At 44.5% G+C, this 21,012-nt stretch overlaps 1 protein-coding gene and 1 long non-coding RNA gene across 2 annotated transcripts in view; both read right to left on the reverse strand.

Annotated features, from left to right (window-relative positions):
• LOC310853603 overlaps positions 1-21,012 on the reverse strand; it is a 762,466-nt gene that overhangs the window by 156,980 nt on the left and 584,474 nt on the right. The gene's annotated exons all lie outside the window — the stretch shown is intronic.
• LOC310853547 (E3 ubiquitin-protein ligase rfwd3.S-like) lies at positions 918-21,001 on the reverse strand (the record flags this gene model as incomplete). The annotated part of the gene is made up of 9 exons (XM_083757928.1): positions 918-1,061; positions 4,036-4,259; positions 5,811-6,025; positions 9,285-9,461; positions 13,160-13,316; positions 17,043-17,220; positions 17,368-17,682; positions 19,431-20,183; positions 20,936-21,001. 9 exons carry the CDS (start codon positions 20,999-21,001, stop codon positions 918-920), a joined length of 2,229 nt encoding a protein of 742 aa, XP_083614054.1.

Consider the following 21,012-nt stretch of genomic DNA (forward strand, 5'->3'; position numbering starts at 1 on the left):
ATCTTTCAAATTATTCACAAAAACAAACCTTTAAAAGCATCAACAATGTTAATGTTTAAAGCAGGCAAGTTTTTTTCTAATAGAAAATGTTTTTGGCTTTTTGCACCACCAAACATGCGAGAAAAATCTGAAAATAATAATAAAGAACATTTCTGTCATGAATGTCAAACCGAGTATTCTCTCATGGTAAATTTGGTTATATATTGAAGAGAATTTTTCAACCCCTACCCATGACTAGATAATGGGCATTGCTTTTTTATTTTTTAACTCAGTTTGGAGAACATCTTACATAAACAAGCAAAACAAGAACGAGAAAGTAATATTTAAGACACAATGTAATTCTTTCAAAGAATCATCACAAAGTTTGGCTATGGATTAGGCAAACCAAAAATTCAAGTAAGGTTAAATGAATGAATGTAATAAAAAATAAAGCTTAATTTATACTTCTTCACGCAAAAACGCTTTCAACAAGCGTTTTTGACCGCCCCCTCCACACCCAAAAGAAAAAGTGTGATTTTTGTCTAGCGCCATGGTCATATGACGAAATATAACACGTGACTTGGCTTTGTAGGTTTGCATTTACTAACCCATGGGACAGCTTTCAATACCTACAATATGCATCACCCCAATTGGGAATCCAGCCCACAGTAAAAAAAATAAAATAATAATAACTTAAGAGAAAACCAAAAACATAACATAACCCTAACACCCCACCTGAATCTCCTCAACTACCATCCCCTTTCTATTCTTAAGGAGTGTTTTAAAAGTGCATTTAGATTGATCCGAGCCCCTTCCCCCGCAAACAACCACTTTTTTTCTCTCTTCTTATAATCAATGGTTAGATTGATACCGGAGAAAACGATGGGTAAACCTCCCGTGCAGTGGTGTCGCTCAGATTGATGACGTTCCACTAGTGTTCACTCCCATTTATATATATTGACCGTCTTCTCTGTGAGAGAGGCGAGGTAGTGGTCTCCATTGACAACGAAGGGGCTGATGTCCAACACCGGCTGGTCAGCGGGTAGCTTCTGAAGGAGAGCACCACTCCCTGCATCCCACACCTAGAAGAGAGTACAGGGATTGAAGCAAAACAGAAAAAAATCTCACACGAATGAAATAATGTGTAGGCTATGGCCAAGACATACTATGTGATTTGTGAAACAGGTTGAAAGGAGACCACCACACTAGCAGTTTCCTAAACAATTGTTCCCACAAGGCTGCGACATCGAACCCCTTTCGCAGACGGTAAGCCCGTTACGTCATTTTGCTTATTTTGTCTGACTGAAACGTGGCTGGGTGAGCAAGAATATGTCAGTTTAAATACAGCCACCCCACCAAGTCACACCAATGCCCATATCCCCAGAGACAATGGTAAAATTGGAGGTGGAGTGGCTGCCATCTTCAATTCAAGCCTAACAATTAGTCCTAGAACCAAAGCCACCTACAAATCATTTGAAAGCTTGATTCTCAACCTTTCACACCCAAGCTGGAAATCAATACAGCCCCTAATGTTCATCACAGTGTACCGCCCTCCCGGCGCCTACACACTATTTATATCTGAGTTCTCTGACTTTTTATCAAGTCTAGTCCTTGAGTCTAATAAAATCATCTTAATTGGTGATCTAAATATTCACGCGGACATAGGAACTGATAGCCTAAATAGAGCGTTCATCTCATTGATTGATTCAATCGGTTTCTCTCAGTGTGTAGATAAACCTACCCACATTCTCAACCATACCCTTGACCTCATTCTGGTCTATGGTATTACAATAGAGCACCTCACAGTTTTCTCACAAAATCGTGACCTCTCTGACCATTATCTGATAACCTTCAATTGATCGATTATACACCACTGGACAAAAATGTCCTTGGCAGAAGTATATCCGAGAGCGCTGTAAATAAATCAGCCATCAACTCGGTATATTTCAACAAAATAGAAGACCACCACACCTATAGTCCTTCTTGTTGATAGTGTCAAATACTCATTTTAAATTACACTTGACTCTGTCACTCCCCAGAAAAGGAAGGTAATAAAGCAACAAAGGCTAGCCCCATGGTACAACTCGGAAACTAGAAATCTCAAGCGAACGTCTCACAAATTTGAAAAAAATGGCGCTCAACAAAACAGAAAGAATCATGTATAGTCTAGCCTCAAAATATACAAAAAGGCCCTCGACAATGCCAGAGCCACCTATTATTCACCCCTAATAGAGGACAACAAAAGTAACCCCAAGTTCCTTTTTGACACTTCACGTATCCCTACAACTCTCAATAGTAACGATTTCATGAGAGAGATGGCCGCACAGAGATGGCCGCACACCCAAATATATATATGGACAGTTTCTCCCCAATCGAGCTCTCTGATTTCACTTCAATGATAACTTCCTCAAAATCAACGACATGTCCCCTGGATCCAGTTTCGACTAGGTCCTGCCCCCGGTTGGTACATCCCTGCTCAATATGATCAATATGTCCCTGGTGACAGGCTACGTGCCACAATCCTTCAAGGTAGCTGTAATCAAACCTCTCCTCAAAAAGCCTACTCTTGATTCAGGCATTCTAGCTAACTATAGACCCATATCAAACCTTCCATTTCTCTCCAAAATCCTCAAGAAAGCAGTCGCCAAACAGTTATGTGACTTTCTACATAACAACAATTTATTCGAAGGCTTTCAGTCAGGTTTCAGAGCTAACCATAGCACTGAGACGGCATTGCTGAGAGTCGCAAATGACCTCCTGACTGCAGCAGATAATAACCTCCTCTCCGTACTATTATCGCTATTATCAGGCTGCCCAAGTAAGTCTCTGAAAAGCCTACAGCTAGTTCAAAATGCTGCGGCGCGTGTGCTGACAGGTACCAGAAGAAGAGGCCACTCCTTCACTGGCCTCTCTACACTGGCTACCGGTTAAAAACAGAATAGAGTTCAACATTCTTCTCCTCACCTACAAAGCTCTCAATGGTCAGGCACCACAATATCTCAAAGAACTCGTTTACAGTATGTAAAAATGCTTACTGTCCCAAAAATATCAAAACAGGAGGCAGGGCGTTTAGGTCCCAGGCACCTCAGCTGTGGATCCTTCTCCCGGCTTCAGTCCGTGGGGCTGACACGCTCTGCACATTCAAGACTAGGTTAAAAACCTTTCTCTACGACAAAGCCTATAGCTAGACTTGTCTTCAGTACTCGCTCACCCGACAAAGGCATAAGGGTGAGAACTGAGTAAGGGGAACCTCCTGCCAAAACCTGCACCTGTGTTTTGTGTCTGCTAAATACCATAGTCGTACATTGTTTGTGTGGGTTTGTCTCCCAGCAGTGCTTGTAATATACACTATAGGCTCCAGTAAGGCCTGCCAGTAACCCAACATCTCTTTTCGTCCTCCACTTCGCAGTTCCGTGGACCTCTGTGTGGACCTCTAATAACTTCCTCCCCCCTGACATCAGAAACATGGACTCTATCACCATTTTCCAAACTCACCTCAAAACCCACCTGTTTAGGCAGGCCTATGACTCTGCGTGACCTGTGTCTTCTGCTGCAAGCTGTGTTTTGTTCTGCTTTTAACTGTGTTTTTGTACTGTTTTTAAACTGTACGGCGACCTTGAGTGCCCTGAAAGGCGCCTTACAAATAAAATGTATTATTATTATTATTATTAACCCCAATTGACTGCCGAGTGTGACCATGGACCAGGCCTCTTCATGGATGGAGCCCATCAGAAGTCCTGCCTGTTCACAAGCTTTCAATTCAACCCCTTGTCCTTTAAATTGCTCTATATATTGATCAAAAGCAAAATACTTGTTTGCTCCCCGTCTATGACTTTATTGTGGCCTCCACCTCATAGAAGGGACGTTTCTCCTTCAGACTTAAGCCTCACGTCAGAGGAAGAGCAATGTGCTCAAAACGTCACTTTTATGAGGTGGATGCCACAATAAGTCACAGACAGGGAGCTACAGTGTGCAAAGCCCTCTTTTTGCTTTTGATCAATGTTTCTTTGGAGCACCTGCTTTTAAAGGGCGTGTTAACGGGAGTGTTCTTCTCACCATGGTGGAGTTGCTGGCCTCGTCTCCGACACACACCAGCGTGGCGCCCTGTCCGGTGGGGCTGCCGAACACAGCGTTCTTGGTGAGCAGCCTGCAGGAGGATCCGGCGCTGAAGGTCCGGAGCGGCTTGCAGGAGCAGCAGCCGGGCTCCTGGGCCACCGCGTCCCGCTGGGGCGTCCTGCTCAGCTCCATCAGTACGCTGCGCTGCACCGGGTTGGAGCGCCCTGGGGTGCAGGAGAGAGAAAGAGAGAGTTGGAAAGAGGCAAAAATGAAGGAGGATTGCGCCGTGTAATGGATTACTGCATGTTTTTTGTAAGGGTACCTACTACCTACCCTAGGAGACACGGGGAGAACATGCACACTCCACACAGAAAGGCCCTGTGTTTAACCATTTGAACCGTTATTTTAAACTTTAGCTCTTGAAAAACAGCAGATCTACAACCTCATAGAATGCCGTGGTACAAGCTTGTAGCTTGAATATATATCCCAGCGAACATATTTTACTCAAATATTTGCTTCTGGGGGGTCCCTGGAACAACATATTTTCAAACATTTTGGGGGTCCTTGACATGAAAATGTTTGAGAAACACTGACATAGAAACATAGTTTTTTTTCCAGAAAACTGATTTAGAAGCCATTTGTAGAATCTGGTCTCACTGGTCTAAATTGGTTAAAGCTGATTGTTACTACAGGCATACACGGGGCGGCTGTATCTCAGCTGCTAGAGAGACGACATGGGATTCAGAAGGTCACAGGGTTCAACCCTCTAAGTGCCCCCGAGCAAGACACCTGACCCCCGACTACTGCTCCCCAGGCGCTGTATCAACAGACTCTGTGCATAACTGTAGTACCTAACAAGAACTCAAGGGGACACCATTTCTAACAAATAAACAGTTTCTTTTTACTGATTCCAGGCCAGGAGGAAGAGAACATCACCATGACATGTGGCGAGTGGCGACATTTCATTTACCCTCCGTTACATAGTGTAGCGAAAAGATTTCCCTTCTTTATAATAAACTGCTATTTGAAACATCCTTTGTATAATGAGGTGTGAAGCCTTGACAAACAGTGAAGAGATTGCCACAGATGTCAACATGCTGACAATTAGCCATGCTCAGGACGAAACGCAAAGAAAACATGAGGTGCGTTCAAACCTGAACCTGAACCTTTGTTTCGAGTCGCTTCAATCGCTTGACTTTGGTCGTCAGTCAGCGGTGATAAGAAAAAAGGTCCCTTTGCTAGTGTTGTGCGCCGATTGGCTGTAGACACCGTCAGTGGCGGTTAGAGTGTTCCACGAGCCCTGAGGCGAGATTGGGCCGGGCCTGCACCCCCCCCCCCCCCCCCTTGCTGCTACCGCCCAGAGGGGGGGGGGGGGGGTACCGCCGGCTGCCTCTACTATATCGCCATGCTTGGACACCGTTATTTAACTTTGGCAGTGTAACCAAATGGACCAATACATATCATTTATGAGTAGCAAAACTAGTTCCTATATGTCTTTGCAAAGGGTTTAGTTTTGTCAGTTGGAACTGGATGGATTAAACCAGCCAAAAACATTTCCGGGGTCGCATGCTTGGATTCGTGTGGGGACGCGAAGGTTGCTTCAGTTGGAGTTTTCCAGCCGGGGCGAAGATACCAGGCGGCCGTTTGCTTCGTTCCCACCGTGCCCGTTCGTCTTTGCATTGACTTTGTATGAAATCGCGCCACTCTTACCCTTATAGCCTAAAGCAGGGACACCCTTTGTACACGGTGTGGGACCACCAGACAGTCTCTCTCACCTGGCCGGTACGTGACCAGACAGTGGCGGCTCTCCGTGTCCACCTGGATGTCGGTGCAACTGCTGGTCTCCAGGGGCAGGATGTGGGGCTTGTAGGTGGTCCCGTCCACCTGCTCCCAGAAGTAGGCCCCCTCCAGGGTGCCCACGATGAGCCCCCCGCAGGGGAAGCTGCTGGAGGCGGCCCTGGGCACGTAGCACAGAGACGACACCGGGCACCTGGGAGGAGAAACAACGTGAGCTGTGCATTACTGTACTGTACTGTACTGTACTGTTCTACTGGGACCTGGGAGGAGAAACAATGTGAGCTGTGCATTACTGTACTGTACTGTACTGTACTGTACTGTACTGTTCTACTGGGACCTGGGAGGAGAAACAATGTGAGCTGTACTGTACTGTACTGTTCTACTGGGACCTGGGAGGAGAAACAATGTGAGCTGTACTGTACTGTACTGTCCCACACCGTTCTATTGGGACCTTGGAGAAACATGAGCTGTACTGTACTGTACTGTACTGTACTGTACTGTACTGCATGTCCCACACCGTTCTATTGGGACCTTGGAGTAGAAACATGAGCTGTACTGTACTGTACTGTACTGTACTGTACGTCCCACACTGTTCTACTGGGACCTGGGAGGAGAAACAATGTGAGCTGTACTGTACTGTACTGTACGTCCCACACCGTTCTACTGGGCCACAGCGGGGAGAAAAATCGACCACAATCCAAATTCAATTTGGTATTGTACCTGTCCTGAGAACAAAACTGATTTCAGAGCACTCGTTCATTTTCACATCATCTATAGCAGGGGTTCCCAAACCTTTTCTCCATTATCAAAATAATCGATTTTCACTATATCTCAGCCAATATTGCACTTAAATGAACAAATAAGGTGTCTAGACCTATGTTTTGAGGGTCACGGATCTCAGTGAAACTATTCTCAAAGTGACCACATGTGCCGGTGGCATGCTGGTGTACAAATCAGTGTTGATTAAATCAGTTCCTCTATCTCGCCGGCTTCTTGTCCATGCTCTCCAGACAGTGTCAAGGAGATCAACCAATGAGGTTGGTAGGACTGCACCGCAGGACACACTGGATTAAAAAAACTCGTTAGTTTCAACCACCCCTGCCCTTCATCATAGGGTTTTGGTTTTTCCAAAAAAGCTTCGTTAGCTCGCTTGTATAAGGCAACACGGTGGTTCTCTTCAGAGCAGAGGAAGACGAGCCAGGTCAACTTTAGATTTAGAAATGAGTTTGTCATCTGCCCTTTCACTGAAGACTCACAATTCAAATAGCTCTAGCCAAGCCATGTGGCCCATAGGGCAGGAACCTAACAAGTACACTCCCTGGCATGACTAGTATGTCGCAGGGACCCTTTGATATTACCCAGCTGGGGTTCAAATCCCTGACCATCCAGTCTCAGGGTGGACGCTCTAAGTACAAGGCCACTGAGCTGTTGATGATATCCAGGGCCTCTTACGGGTGCCGCTCTAGAGTGTACAAAATGGAACCAAATGGACCTGTAAGCCTTACGGAGCCATGAGGCCCATAGGGCAGGAGCCAATCTCCTGTTTCTGTAGTAGGAGGCAGCTTGATGTACAAGTACACCCCCTGGACAGTGGACATGACGCTAGTGTAGCAGGGACTTACCCCAATCCAACACTTGATGCTGAGTACCAAGCAGGGAGTCTTTGGTATGACCCGGCCGGGGATCGAACCCCGACCTCCCAGGCTCAAGGCAAATGCTCTGACCACAAGGCCACTGAGCTGTTGATATCCAGGGCCCCTTACGGGTGTGCAACTCTGAATGTACAAATGGAACCGTAAGGGTTATGGGCCGGGGGTAACTTGGGGTAACTATGGGGGTAACACATTTCAATCTAAAGTTGACCTGGCTCGTCTTCCTGCATGCTACTCTGCTCTGAAGAGAACCATCGTGTTGCCAGATAGCTGATGTAGCTGATGAAGCCATTGTGGAAAAACCAAAACCATATGAAGGGCAGAGATGGTTGGAAATCCTTGTCATTGGAGACCATGGACTAGCAGACAAAGAAGACTGATGAGTTCTAAGAACACGATGACTGATTCATGCGACTGTGCATTTTGTTCTTTATGGTGCAGGCTAGGGTGGTCACTGTTTGTACATGTTGCTTACATTTGTAGAGTGTTTGAGTGTGTTTGAATGTGTACAGGAATAGGATGGAATACTGTTACAGGATTGTGTGACTGTTTGAAATTTGTACTGCATATTGCAGGCCATTCTATAGCCTAGTGTGTATAATACTGCCGTATACTATTGTTCATACTAAGGATGTTTTTAGTTTGTGATGTTATGCTACAGTATATTCTAAATTATAACGCTTGCTTAAAAACACAGCACTTGTCTAGATGTTATATGCAATATTGGTATCTCTTACTTGGTATAGATGTGACTTTATTGCGGCACAGATTTTTACACCAGCATGCCACGGGCACATGTGGTCACTTTAAGAATAGGTAATATAATAACTGAGATCCTTGACCCTCAAAACATAGGTCTAGACACCTTATTTGTTCATTTAAGTGCAATATTGGCTGAGATAGTGAAAATCGATTATTTTGATAATGGAGGCACTCATTTGCATAAAAACGGTAGATGGGACACTTTGCAAACTTTTTAACATAGCTTATTCAAGTAACAAATATTCCATGATGTGGAGTCAGTTCAAACTCAGTCATTCATTCATTTATTCCAAATGTATAGCTGATACTGACTAAATATCAAATTTTCACCGATTTGAGGTATAGTTCAGAATTTTGGATGTTAGGGGCTCAATACTAAATCGGCGATACCTCGCTTCTGATAAAAGTCTGTTAGATTAGTTATAGGCGATTTTGCTTCCTGATTGTTTTAGGACGTGAAAGTGAAGGTTTTCAAAATAAAAGACGCATGCGTCCGAGGCGACAGTAAAGGGACTAGCTGGAGTCTTTGGTGGCAGTCAAAAATAAAACTCAATTGCTCTAATGCAGTGGTTCTCAACCAGTGGTCCTTGAGGGGGTTCCAGGTGTTCCCCAGTTAAATTATGGAGGGTTGTTAACCAAATGGACCCTTATTGCATCTGTAACTCTTGATACCGTAATATAAAACCACATTTTGGTTTCATTTTACGCTCTCAAGAGTTAAATTATAGCTAAACATGTCATCATGTAAATGACTGTAATCAAATGGTGGTCCGTGGCTCAAATGCTGAATAAATAATGGTTTCGATAAGAAAAGAAAGAAAGACATTTTAAAAAGACATTTAAAAAAAATAGCAGATCTACAAGCTCCACGCTATGAGCTTGTAGATCTGCTATTTTACAACAGCTAAAGCATAGCATTATGCTAAAAAACCCCGAAAGGGGTTCCCGTCCAGAATGGGTTGGCGGTGGCGGTTGCAGCTGGTGCGTGCTGGTGTTAATATTAATAACATATTAAGTTAGTTAAACTAACTAACTTACCTGGAGCGCGGCGGTTGCAGCTGGTGCACGTGCGTGCTGGTGTCTCTGATGTCGTAGACGAGCACGTCTCCGCTGAGCAGACCGGCGTAAAGGTAGTTGCTGTTGTCCAGAGACCAGCAGCAGCTCCACACGGGCTCGCCCGTGTTGCACGTATGCACCACCATGTTGGACATCAAACTGCACACACACACACACACACACACACACACACACACACACACACACACACACACACACACACACACACACACACACGACAGATCAATAGATAGATAAAGATACCTTTATTGATTCGGTCTGCTGTGGCAGCCAGAGCCAACACAGCAGTAGCATGTTAGTAACCTTACAGATAAAGGAGCTACAGTAGATAGATACGGCAGAATAACAACACAATAAATACACTTTCAAAAATTACAGTATAAGTAATGCAGATGCATACTGTAAGTAAGCCTTGCTGAGCCATGAGGCCCATAGGGGAGGAGCCTATCCTGTGTTTCTGTGGCGTGAGGCAGCTTGATGTACAAGTACACCCCATGGACATGATGTACAAGTACACCCCATGGACATGATGTACAAGTACACCCCATGGACATGATGTACAAGTACACCCCATGGACATGATGTACAAGTACACCCCATGGACATGATGTACAAGTACACCCCATGGACATGATGTACAAGTACACCCTGGACATGACGCCAGTAAGTCGCAGGGATTTATCCTCATCCAGCCCTTGATGCTTGAGTGCTTTTCGTATGACCCGGCCGGGGATCGAACCGCGACCCAGTTACAGTCTCATGGTGGACACTCAAACCACAAGGCCACTGAGCTGGTTAATACAGATGCATACATCCTATACAATCTAGTCTAGCCTATAGTGCAGAGCAAGAGACGCTGTTGATAAATATAAAAGTATACAGTATACAGTAACATGCACTGTATGTATACAATCACGTTACAATAGTCTCTCACACACACACACACACACACACACACACACACACACACACACACACACACACACACTAGGCTGCCGAATATAAACACAAGTAATTTGCACCTATAGCCTAGCTCTATGATGGTCTGGAGGAGCGGCTGGTACTTAATTAGCCTGGCTAATAAGCCAGGCTATAAGCCATTGGCAGAATAAGCCATTGGCAAAATTGGTGTGTGATATTAGTCTGGCTTTAGCCAGGCTAGTACTTAATGACTTTGGTCATAAAGGCTTCCTCTAAACTAGAATCAAAGGTGCAAGCCACTTCAAGAATGAAACTTCGGTTTCATGAAAGTGATGCTACATAAGTTACCATGGAAACTAATGCTTTGGACTTAGCCTGCTCCGGACCAGGCTAACAGCCAGGTTTAACCTAATCCTGATGTCTTTACTGTTCATTAAGCAGTCAAACTGATCACAAACCAATGATGTTTTCCAGATTTATTCAATTATTATGGGTTTATGTTGCCTTATTTGTATCGGTCTGCATTAAAGGACTAATTTAAGCACTATATAAAATCAAATAACCAAAATATATAGGCTGCACAACATCATGACAGCTTGTGAGCTTGTAGATCAGCTGCTTTTGGTGAATGTTCCCCATGAATAGGTTTGCTGTCGTGCAAGTGCACGGTTAAGAAGAATTATTATATTATATTATATTATTATTTATTTATTTTTGTAAAAGTGAAAACCACTAAATATTACCATTACTCATTGTTTTACAACATATTACCATTGCAACGTTTCACCCACTACTAGTCCTACATACTTACACCTAGAAACCCCATTCAAACCTATTTAGGTTCATCCTATGGTGGACATGTGTGCCTGAAAAGGAATCTTTTAAATGTTTCATAGTTTTAGAAATATAGTGCTTTCAAATTTGAGACATTTATAGGCAGATAGTGGCACTTAAAAAAAGCACTTTCACCTAGAAACTCCATTCACACTTTGTAAAATTCAGCTTACTGTGGAGACACATGCTGGAACTTTTTACTTTGAAATGTTTTGTAGTTTCTGAGTTATTTAACTTAAACGCCCAATGCATTCTCAATGGCAATAGCACAAACTTTGGCATGCTACATGAACCCATGACCCGGCCCTGTCTGGACAACAACCCCCTTCCCCAAAGGTAGCTCCCTCAGAGGAGGGAGTTATGGCCAAATATCACAATGCGACAATGTCATTATGCTTACAATATTATAATATTAATATTAATATTAAGTTAATATTAGTGGTAAAATGTAAACTATATTTTTGGGGTAGTTAATCATTCAGTCTATCCACTATTGAGAGTATGTTCTCTCTTTAATTACAGCAGCAGTATTTATTTTAGAAGCTTAAGTCATATCAGTAAGTCTTGAATAGATTAGTAAAAATAATGAGATATACAGAAGGGGGCTGTAATGCAACTATTAAGGATGCAAACTGTCTTAATACCCCATGAAGAAGAAGGATCAGTAAATCTGTGATCCACATAAGGGGTCTATAGACAAAAAGCCAGACTGTCTATTAAGCCAGGCTTGCTGATCCCGGCTCGCCAAATCCACCAATTCTGAGCCTCGCTTGGCTTTAGTGGAACGGAATAAACCAGGCTGTAAAGATCAGGATTTAAAAAGCCTGGCTTTGGCCTAAATCCTGGATTAGTTAATCCAAGTTTGTGAAACAGGCCCCTGGGCCTGTTTCACGAAAAGCCAAGCGAGGCTCAGAATTGGCGGATTTGGCGAGCCGGGATCAGCAAGCCTGGCTGAATAGACAGCCTGGCTTTTTGTCTCGAGACCCATTCTGTAGAACACAGATTTACTGATCCTTCTTCTTCATGGGGTATTATGGCAGTTTGCATCCTTAATAGTTGCATTACTGCCCCCTTCTGTATATCTCAGTATCTTTACTAATCTATTCAAGACTTACTGATACAAGGACTTAAGCTTCTAAAATAAATACTGCTGCTGTAATTAAAGAGAGAACATACTCTCAATAGTGGATAGACTGAATGATTAACTACCCCAAAAATATAGTTTACATTTTACCACTACTATTAACTTAAAACAGAATTCTTAATATTGTAAGTATAATGATATTGTCGCATTGTGATATTTGGCCATAACTCCCTCCTCTGAGGGAGCTACCTTTGGGGAAGGGGGTTGTTGTCCAGACAGGGGCCAGACTGGTGAACTGTGGGTCATGGGTTCAATAGTGGGTGAAACGTTACAATGGTAATATGTTGTAAAACAATGAGTGATGGTAATATTTTGTGGTCTATACTTTTTCAACAAAAAAAAGATATTAACATAATATAATATAATATTAATAATTCTTCTTAACCGTGCACTTGCACGACAGCGACCTATTCTGGGGAACATTCACCAAAAGCAGCTGATCTACAAGCTCACAAGCTGTCATGATGTTGTGCAGCCTATATATTTTGGTTATTTGATTTGATATAGTGCTTAAATTTGTCCTTTAATGCAGACCGATACAAATAAGGCAACATAATTCTGGAAAACATCATTGGTTTGTGATCAGTTTGACTGCTTAATGAACAGTAAAGACATCAGGATTAGGTTAAACCTGGCTGTTAGCCTGGTCCGGAGCAGGCTAAGTCCAAAGCATTAGTTTCCATGGTAACTAATGTAGCATCACTTTCATGAAACCGAATCAAGCCTCAACATATCCAGGTTAACTGGTTAAATTAATCTGGCAAGATTAACCGGCTTTCATAAAACCGTTTAATCGTTGATCCAGGATATATTAAGGCAGGATATGTGTTTAAATCCCGGTTTAATCTCTAATCCAAGTTTCGTGAAAAAGGCCCCTGGTCAGTTTGACCGTGTTGCCCAGCGACGCAGACAGCATCAGGCTGTGTGTCGTGTGTACCTGGTCAGTTTGACCGTGTTGTCCAGCGACGCAGACAGCATCAGGCTCTCGGTCTGTCTTTGTAAGGCCAGGCCTCGGATCTGCTTGGCGTGGATGGGAACGTACTGGATGGCCATCATGTCCACTGTGCTGATCTTCGTCACCCCGCAGCCTGGACCTGGAGGGAGGGAGGATTTAAAAGAAATCGGACTAAATAGATCGTTTTCATTGTAATTTGACGTTTCATGTCGACGTCAAGACCGTTCCATCACAGCACAAAGTATGGGCTTGAATCTAATTTATATTTATTTAGCACAGTATAAAAAAAGCCCAAGGAGCTTATACGAGGCCTCTATCTAAGTCACAATGCAAGACACAATAAAACATCCAGAACACGTTTGTAAACAATATAGAATTTCCAAGATACACAATTGCAGTATATAAAAATAAGAGATAATACAAAAACATATAATTAAGTGATCTGGCCAATTAAATAGGTTATGCTTATGTTTGAAATGATTTAATGAAGTAGAATTTTATGAGATCACTGTACAGCTGTTCCATAGCTGGGCCCCCTGTATCTGATGGAGAACTGACACAGTCCAGTACAGAACTTTGGGAGATGTAAAGGATTTGCCTGTCTTGTATTGAAATGGTGCACTTCACTGTTGAACTGAAAGAGGCTTTACCGGGCAAAGGGAATTAAACTGGCTGGAACGATATTTTGAAAAATAAAGTTGCAGGTTTGGTATTTAATTACATTACAAATTGGTAAAATATTAACACATCAACTGCTGGAAACGTATCCATACGCTTTATTAATCTCGAACGCTGTATGCGCAAAACGTATCTATACGTTTTATGGTTTTTTTTTATGATTACTGTACTTCATATTTATACGCGCCCGGACAACATAGAAAGTAACACCGATCGGCTCTACAAAGGTCCGGTATGTGATCCGGGAGTTAAAAGCCCCCCCCTCCTGAAAAGAGGTCTGGTCTATGCGGGCATGCCGTATCCATTACGACGTACTGGAGGCGGCCTCGTCGGCCTGCACGGCATAGACCAACGCAGATATCAGGGGATCTAAAATGGAGGTACCCATACTCTAGTGTGTGTGAATACACTCGATTCCCCTCCCCTCCTGTTTCTACATGGTTTCTCCCGAGGCAGCAATGTAGGGGGAGTCTCTTCGTCTCGGATCGCATTGCAGTTTCAGTTCCCCATCCACTGTGCCTCCAACGGCAACTGCCTTGCACCGCCGCCTCGTACTCTCATTCTCGGAAAAAGATAGCCCTCTGCCCGTATATAAACCAAGAATAATCTGCAACGGTCGATCGCCATTTCATAACGTTTGCGAAACGAATGACGTATTCTCGAAGGACCGCCATAGGAGAAGCAGTATAGGAGATAGATATGATCAACTGTCTTTTTTTCGCCGTCACAGCCGGGATTAGCGTCTCTCTCGAGTGGATGAAGCTCTTTTCCATTCGCTTATCGCTCTTGTGGTTCTTTGCCCTAACATGTCCAGACATGTCAACCACTAACGCATCTCACCGTTATACTATCGTTCTGAAATGATCGGTGGAAGGTAGCCTACACTGATCAAGACTTTTGTTGCCCCCCCTGTTACTGAGACAATGATCAGATATGTCTATAGTATGTACATGTCGCTATAGGCCTTATTTTGTGAATATTTAGTTGTCAGGTCCATACCTTGTCTAAAATACTCTTTTTCAAAGAGGATTTCAGAGAATGCATGGACCTGAAGAACTATTATTGCACTATATTGCTATATTGCACTAACATTGAGTAGTGCAATGTTGTGAAGTGAGCAGTGCAACATTGCACTGCTCACTTCACAGGGGTGTGATTTTTATTATTATTACAGTATTAGTTTTTTCTTATGAAAGCAGAGAGTCTTCTGTTTCATACGGTATATAGTATGTACATGTCGCTATAGACCTTATTTTGTGAATATTTAGTTGTCAGGTCCATACCTTGTCTAAAATACTCTTTTTCAGAGAGCGCATCTGCGCACGGGAGCACATTGGCTGCATACCACATAACTAGGGATGCACAATTAATCTGTAGAATAATCAGAATCAGCCATAAAAATGCCATAATCGGAACGGTCCCAAAATAATACAGATTATTTAATTGGTTTTCACCAGCAAAAATGTTTTTAAATGAAAAATGTAAAAAGAAAATCACCATTAAATTTAATATAAATCAAAAGTGTCTATAGTACCTCTTGTCTAGAACAAAAGCCAAATCATATAATTTGTGTACTCGTCTCATTCAGTTGTGAAAACAGACTCTTGGAAAAGAGTAGGCTATATGCTATTTATTGATTGATTGAATACTTTATTAACAGGCTTTGGGCCAAGCCCCCCTAGGGCCTAGGCTTGTTTCCATTGTGGTCCTCTGTATAATATCGCAATCGGTCAGAATCGGCAGATATGACCCTAATCAGAGATCGGATATCGGTCATAATTTCAAAACCGTGCACCCCTACACATAATAATAATATTCCTTCTACCCTAATAGACACACAAGCACATGGCCGTTTATCCGTGCTCCTTCTCCTACCAAACCACAATGTTAGCACACATCTCTCCATGCAAAATAAAATCTGCATGCTCCCAGAATCTAGCTGCACTACATTGCATCCACGCACGTCATATTTACTGTACAAATATTACTTTTGTCACACACACTGTTATTGCACAACATTTTGCTGTGATGCAAATTACATCACAACTTTCTCATTCCCCGGCACCTCCCCTTTCCACTGCACACACACACACACACACACACACACACACACATGCACGTGCACACACACATACAGCACAGTATGCTACAGTACAGTACAGTACAGTATGGCAAAGCTCAGTATGATACAGCACGGTCCAGTACGGTACATTATGGTACCGAACCCTACAGTACAGTACAGTACAGTAGAGAAGAGAGCAGAACAGAGGAGAAGAGAACAGTACAGTACAGTACAGTACGGTACAGTACAGTACAGTGGGGTACAGTACAGTACAGCACAGTCCAGTACAGTGGAGTACAGTACAGTACAGCAGAGTCCAGTCCAGTCCAGCACAGCACAGTACATCACAGTGGAGTACAGTACAGTACAGTACAGCACAGTGGAGTCCAGTCCAGTGGAGTATAGTACAGTACAGTGGAGTACAGTACAGTACAGTGGAGTACAGTACAGTACAGTACAGTACAGTACAGTACAGTGGAATACAGAACGGTACAGTGCAGTACAGTACAGTACAGTACAGTGGAATACAGTACAGTGTAATACAGTACGGTACAATACAGTACAGTACAGTGGAATACAGTACAGTACAGTACAGTGGAATACAGTACAGTACAGTACAGTGGTGTACAGTACAGTACAGCACAGTCCAGTCCAGTACAGTGGTGTACAGCACAGTAAACCACAGTCCAGTCCAGTACAGTACAGCAGTACAGTACAGTACAGAGGACTACAGTATACTATTCCCGCTAGAGTGCCACATTTACGACATCCAAGCAACTTGGTATATAGAAACATTGCCACTTGCCATTCTTTCTTTTAGACGGAAATAAAAACAAGCAAAACAAACAATAGGGCCACTCAGCCAGGTTGCCAAGTTTGCACTTTCCAAGCAACTGGACATATGAATACATCATGGTTGCCATGTTTGCTTTTCCAAGTAAAAAAAACAAAAAAAAAACTGTATTGAGAATCGCCCTTCCGCTATTGCCTTCTTCCCATTTCCAACGCATGGCGCTAGGATGAGCGGGCCGAAGGCCTGCGAACTTCTAGTAATAATAATACACTTCATTTATAACGCACTTTACATTTGAAGCAAATCTCAAAGTGATATATATATATATTTACCAGATGGAGACTTCTGGGAGGCCAGAAGACAGGTGAGCGGCTCGCAGTAGGCCAGCACCCTGCAGCCTCCCGTCTTGGACACCAACACAGCCTTGTTGAATTTGTACTGGGCCCCCTGGGTGCTCCTGGAGGCGTCCCCGGCTCTCTGGGGGAACTGGGAGGAAGACTTGCTGCCCGCCTGGCTCATCAATTTTTTTTACAATACAAGTACAAACAAACACCAAGTTACGAGGTGCATGCGAGGAATTCAACTTAAAAAAAAGAATTGTCACACAACCCGAAATTAAAAGATTAACAGACAATGTTGATGTTCATCGGTCATCACCTGCAGCTGCAGATTGCATTGAGCAGACTCTAGCTCCGCCCTCCTCCTGAGATTCTGCTCCTCCTCCAGTGTCCTGTAGGAGGAGCCCAGGACCGGGTTGTCGGGGAGCCGCTGCCCCGTCTTCAGGACGTCCAGCCTCACGCCGGTGAGGTCGTCGGACGGGACGAACTCCGGGTAGGCCGTGTTGGGGTCCAGGGTGACGGGGCTGTAGGACACCATCTCCTTCATCTTGTCCCACACGCTGAACGCCAGGTTGCCCAGGTGTCGGGCCTCGTCGATCAGCGGCTCCGAGACCGCCTGCGGTTCCGCGTGGGGCTGTCGGAAAGTCGATGACACGATTTCATTGGTCACACAGATCATTGCCGATTAAACAATTGAATTGTGCTTCTTGCATTTAACCCATTTTGGGGCAGGAAACCCCTTTTGGTGTTAGCATTATGCTATGCTTTAGCTATTGAAAAATAGCAGATCTACAAGCTCATAGCGCGCCACCAAGTGGTGCGCTACGAGCTTGTAGGTCTGCTATTTTTTTTTAATCGAAGAACGACTGACATAGAAACATAGCTTTTTCAGAAAACTGTCAGGATGTAGAAGACATTTTTAGAATCTGATCTCAGGTCAAAATGGGTTAAAACATTATACTTGCCCTCTATAACTAAAATTAAAAACACTTGAAATATTTTATTTCTTTCATAAATAGAGAATCTTTCACTCAATAGGAACTGCTCCTGTCGCAAGTTGATGATGTCATATGTCTGTGTGGTCCAGCCCTATGGAATGTTGTGGTGCTCCGCGCCTGTAACACTCTCCTACGCACACGCACATGCACGCACGTCACTCAGACAAATGGACACTCCTACGTCACGTGCCCGGGCGCGACGAGAATGAATGAATGGAACGGGAGCGTGCTTGAGGAAGTGAGCTGTTGACACTGACAGCTGTCAACTCGGCCGCCCGCTGATCGTGTCCGTTTGTAGCCTACCTCTGGCTTGTGAGAGACAAACCCCGTGCATAGGTTGCAGCCAGCAGTGGGACTAGTCAACACAACACCATCCAAGAAGTGAGTGTAGTGATTTCCCGGTCAGAGCGCTGTGTATTAAATCCCTTACTGACAGTTGATGACGCGGTTAGCGTTTCCTCCTCTTACGATCCGGGGTGATCCACAGAGTGTTGTCACTTGTCAGCGACGCCAGCGAGAACCGGGCGTCGGAGAGCAGCCACGCTCCGTCGGGGAAATCACTACACTCACTTCTTGGATGGTGTTGTGTTGACTAGTCCCACTGCTGGCTACAACCTATGCACGGTTTGTCTCTCACAAGCCAGAGGTAGGCTACAAACGGACACGATCAGCGGGCGGCCGAGTTGACAGCTGTCAGTGTCAACAGCTCACTTCCTCAAGCGCGCTCCCGTTCCATTCATTAATTCTCGTAGCGCCCGGGCACGTGACGTAGGAGTGTCCATTTGTCTGCTTGACGTGTTACAGGCGCGGAGCGCCACAATGTATGGAATGCACGTGCTAATACAAACTATTTAAATGTTTGCTTTGACACTCACATTATCCTTAGGCCATTTGGTAAATGTTTTGGAAAGAAAAATAGCAGATCTACAAGCTTACAACACGTCACAAAGTGTCGTGTTGTAAGGTTGTAGATCTGCTATTTTTTAAAACGTATGGATATTTTTCCAACATGGAAACTATTGACGGTTATAATAGTTAAAAGTATAAAAAGATAATCATACTATAATTCAGTCAATGTCTGTCTGTGTGTGTGTCTGTGTGTGTCTGTCTGTCTGTCTGTATGTGTGTGTGTGTCTGTCTGTCTGTCTGTGTGTGTCTGTCTGTGTGTCAGAAACACCGCCATATCTCCTCACCGCCTGCACCAATCGCTCCCACTTTTCACACAGGCATTGACCATAATAATATGGAGGTCTTAACGAAGCCCTTTTTTCGATTTGACACATTAATGATTAATAATGAATTTATTAGTGGGGGGTACTGCGCCCGTCTCACAACGGGTAAGGGCTAGTGTAGTAAATAGTGACGGGCCCATATTATTAGATACCTGCCGGGTGAGCCGGACCCGCTCCATCATGGTCCCGTAGTTCTTCAGGAAGGAGACGTGGTCCACCTCGGCCCTCAGCTGGTCCTCCACGGCGCTGATGGCGTCCGAGAGAGACGCCACCTCCCCGTCCAGCTCCGCCCCCCTCTCCGCCACCGTCCGGCTCTTGGCCGCCTCCTCCCGCCGCAGGGCGGAGATCCTGGCCCCCTCTTCGTCCTTCAGGAACCGCCGGAACTCCTCAAACTGCGCCTTGATCTGTGTCTCCGCGCTCTGCGCCTGCAGCAGGATGTGATCTCCCGTCCGGTCACATATCGCCTTCGCCCTCTGGAAGACCTCCAGCTTCAGCCTCAGCGGCTTCAGCGATTCCCGCGCCGTCTCCTTGAGCTGCCCCGACGCCTCGTCCACGGGCGAGAACCTGTGCCCGGCGTGCCTGTCGGAGTCCCGGCACACCAGACACGCCAGACACTCGTCATCCCGGCAGAAGAGGCGGAGCTTTTCCCCGTGCACGGCGCACACGAGGTCGAGCTCCTCCGAGGTCGCGGCCGCCGATGACGCCGCCGCCGCTTGGCTCTGGCGTTTCTCCTCCAGGTATTTCTCGCACAGGTTCTTCAGCACCAGGTTGGTGGGCGGGCGTTTCGCGGAGGACCTCTTGGTCCTCTTCTTGCAGACGGGACACTCCTCTGCGGGTCTCTCCGTCCACCACTCACGCAGACAGCCTCTGCAGAAGCTGTGGCTGCAGGTCAGCACCACGGGGTCCTATGAGAAGGATGGAGACATTAAGCCATTCTGACCTGAGATCAGATTCTACAGGTGTCTTCTACATCCTGACAATTTTCTGTGTCGTTCATAGACCCCCAAAGATATATTAAATTGGCCCGCCGACCACCATCTGAGATTTGCGCCACATTTTCACGATTTTTCCAAAATAGCAGATCTACAATGCTTAAAACGCCAACAGGTGTTCCCGCCCCAAAATGGGTTAAGACTCAAGAGTCTAAAAAAATCCCATATATGACAATATGGTGATTTGCCAGCAGATGTCACTGCTGATGAGGCCTGTTTTCACTGCAGCTCAAAAAGCTTTAGAACACACAGAGAAAAACGTGAGACCGCAGAAAGTCCACTACATGTTCAAAGTTTACGGTTGTGTGGGTGTAATAATTGGAGGTCATAAAAACCTAAAAATAAATAAAAATAAAACATAAATGAAACTTAACCCATTCTGACCTGAGATCAGATTCTATAAAAAGTGTCTTCTACATCCTGACAGTTTCATTATTATACCATTCTGACCTGAGATCAGATTCTAAAAATGTCTTCTACTTCCTGACAGTTTTCTGAAAAAGCTATGTTTCTATATATGTCAGTGGTTCTTCGAATTTTCAAAAATAGCAGACCTACAAGCTCCTAGCGCGCTATGAGCTTGTAGGTCTGCTATTTTTCAATAGCTAAAGCACAACGTAATGCTAACACCAAAAGGGGTTTCCGCCCAAAATGGGTTGCCATACCTTGAAGACGTCGCAGCACACGACGCAGTTGAGCTCCTCTTCCAGCCGAGTGAAAGGAGACGCCATTTCCGTCCGCG

Source organism: Protomyctophum parallelum, assembly GCF_964188405.1.
Source record: "Protomyctophum parallelum genome assembly, chromosome: 22".
In the NCBI taxonomy this organism is placed as follows: domain Eukaryota; kingdom Metazoa; phylum Chordata; class Actinopteri; order Myctophiformes; family Myctophidae; genus Protomyctophum; species Protomyctophum parallelum.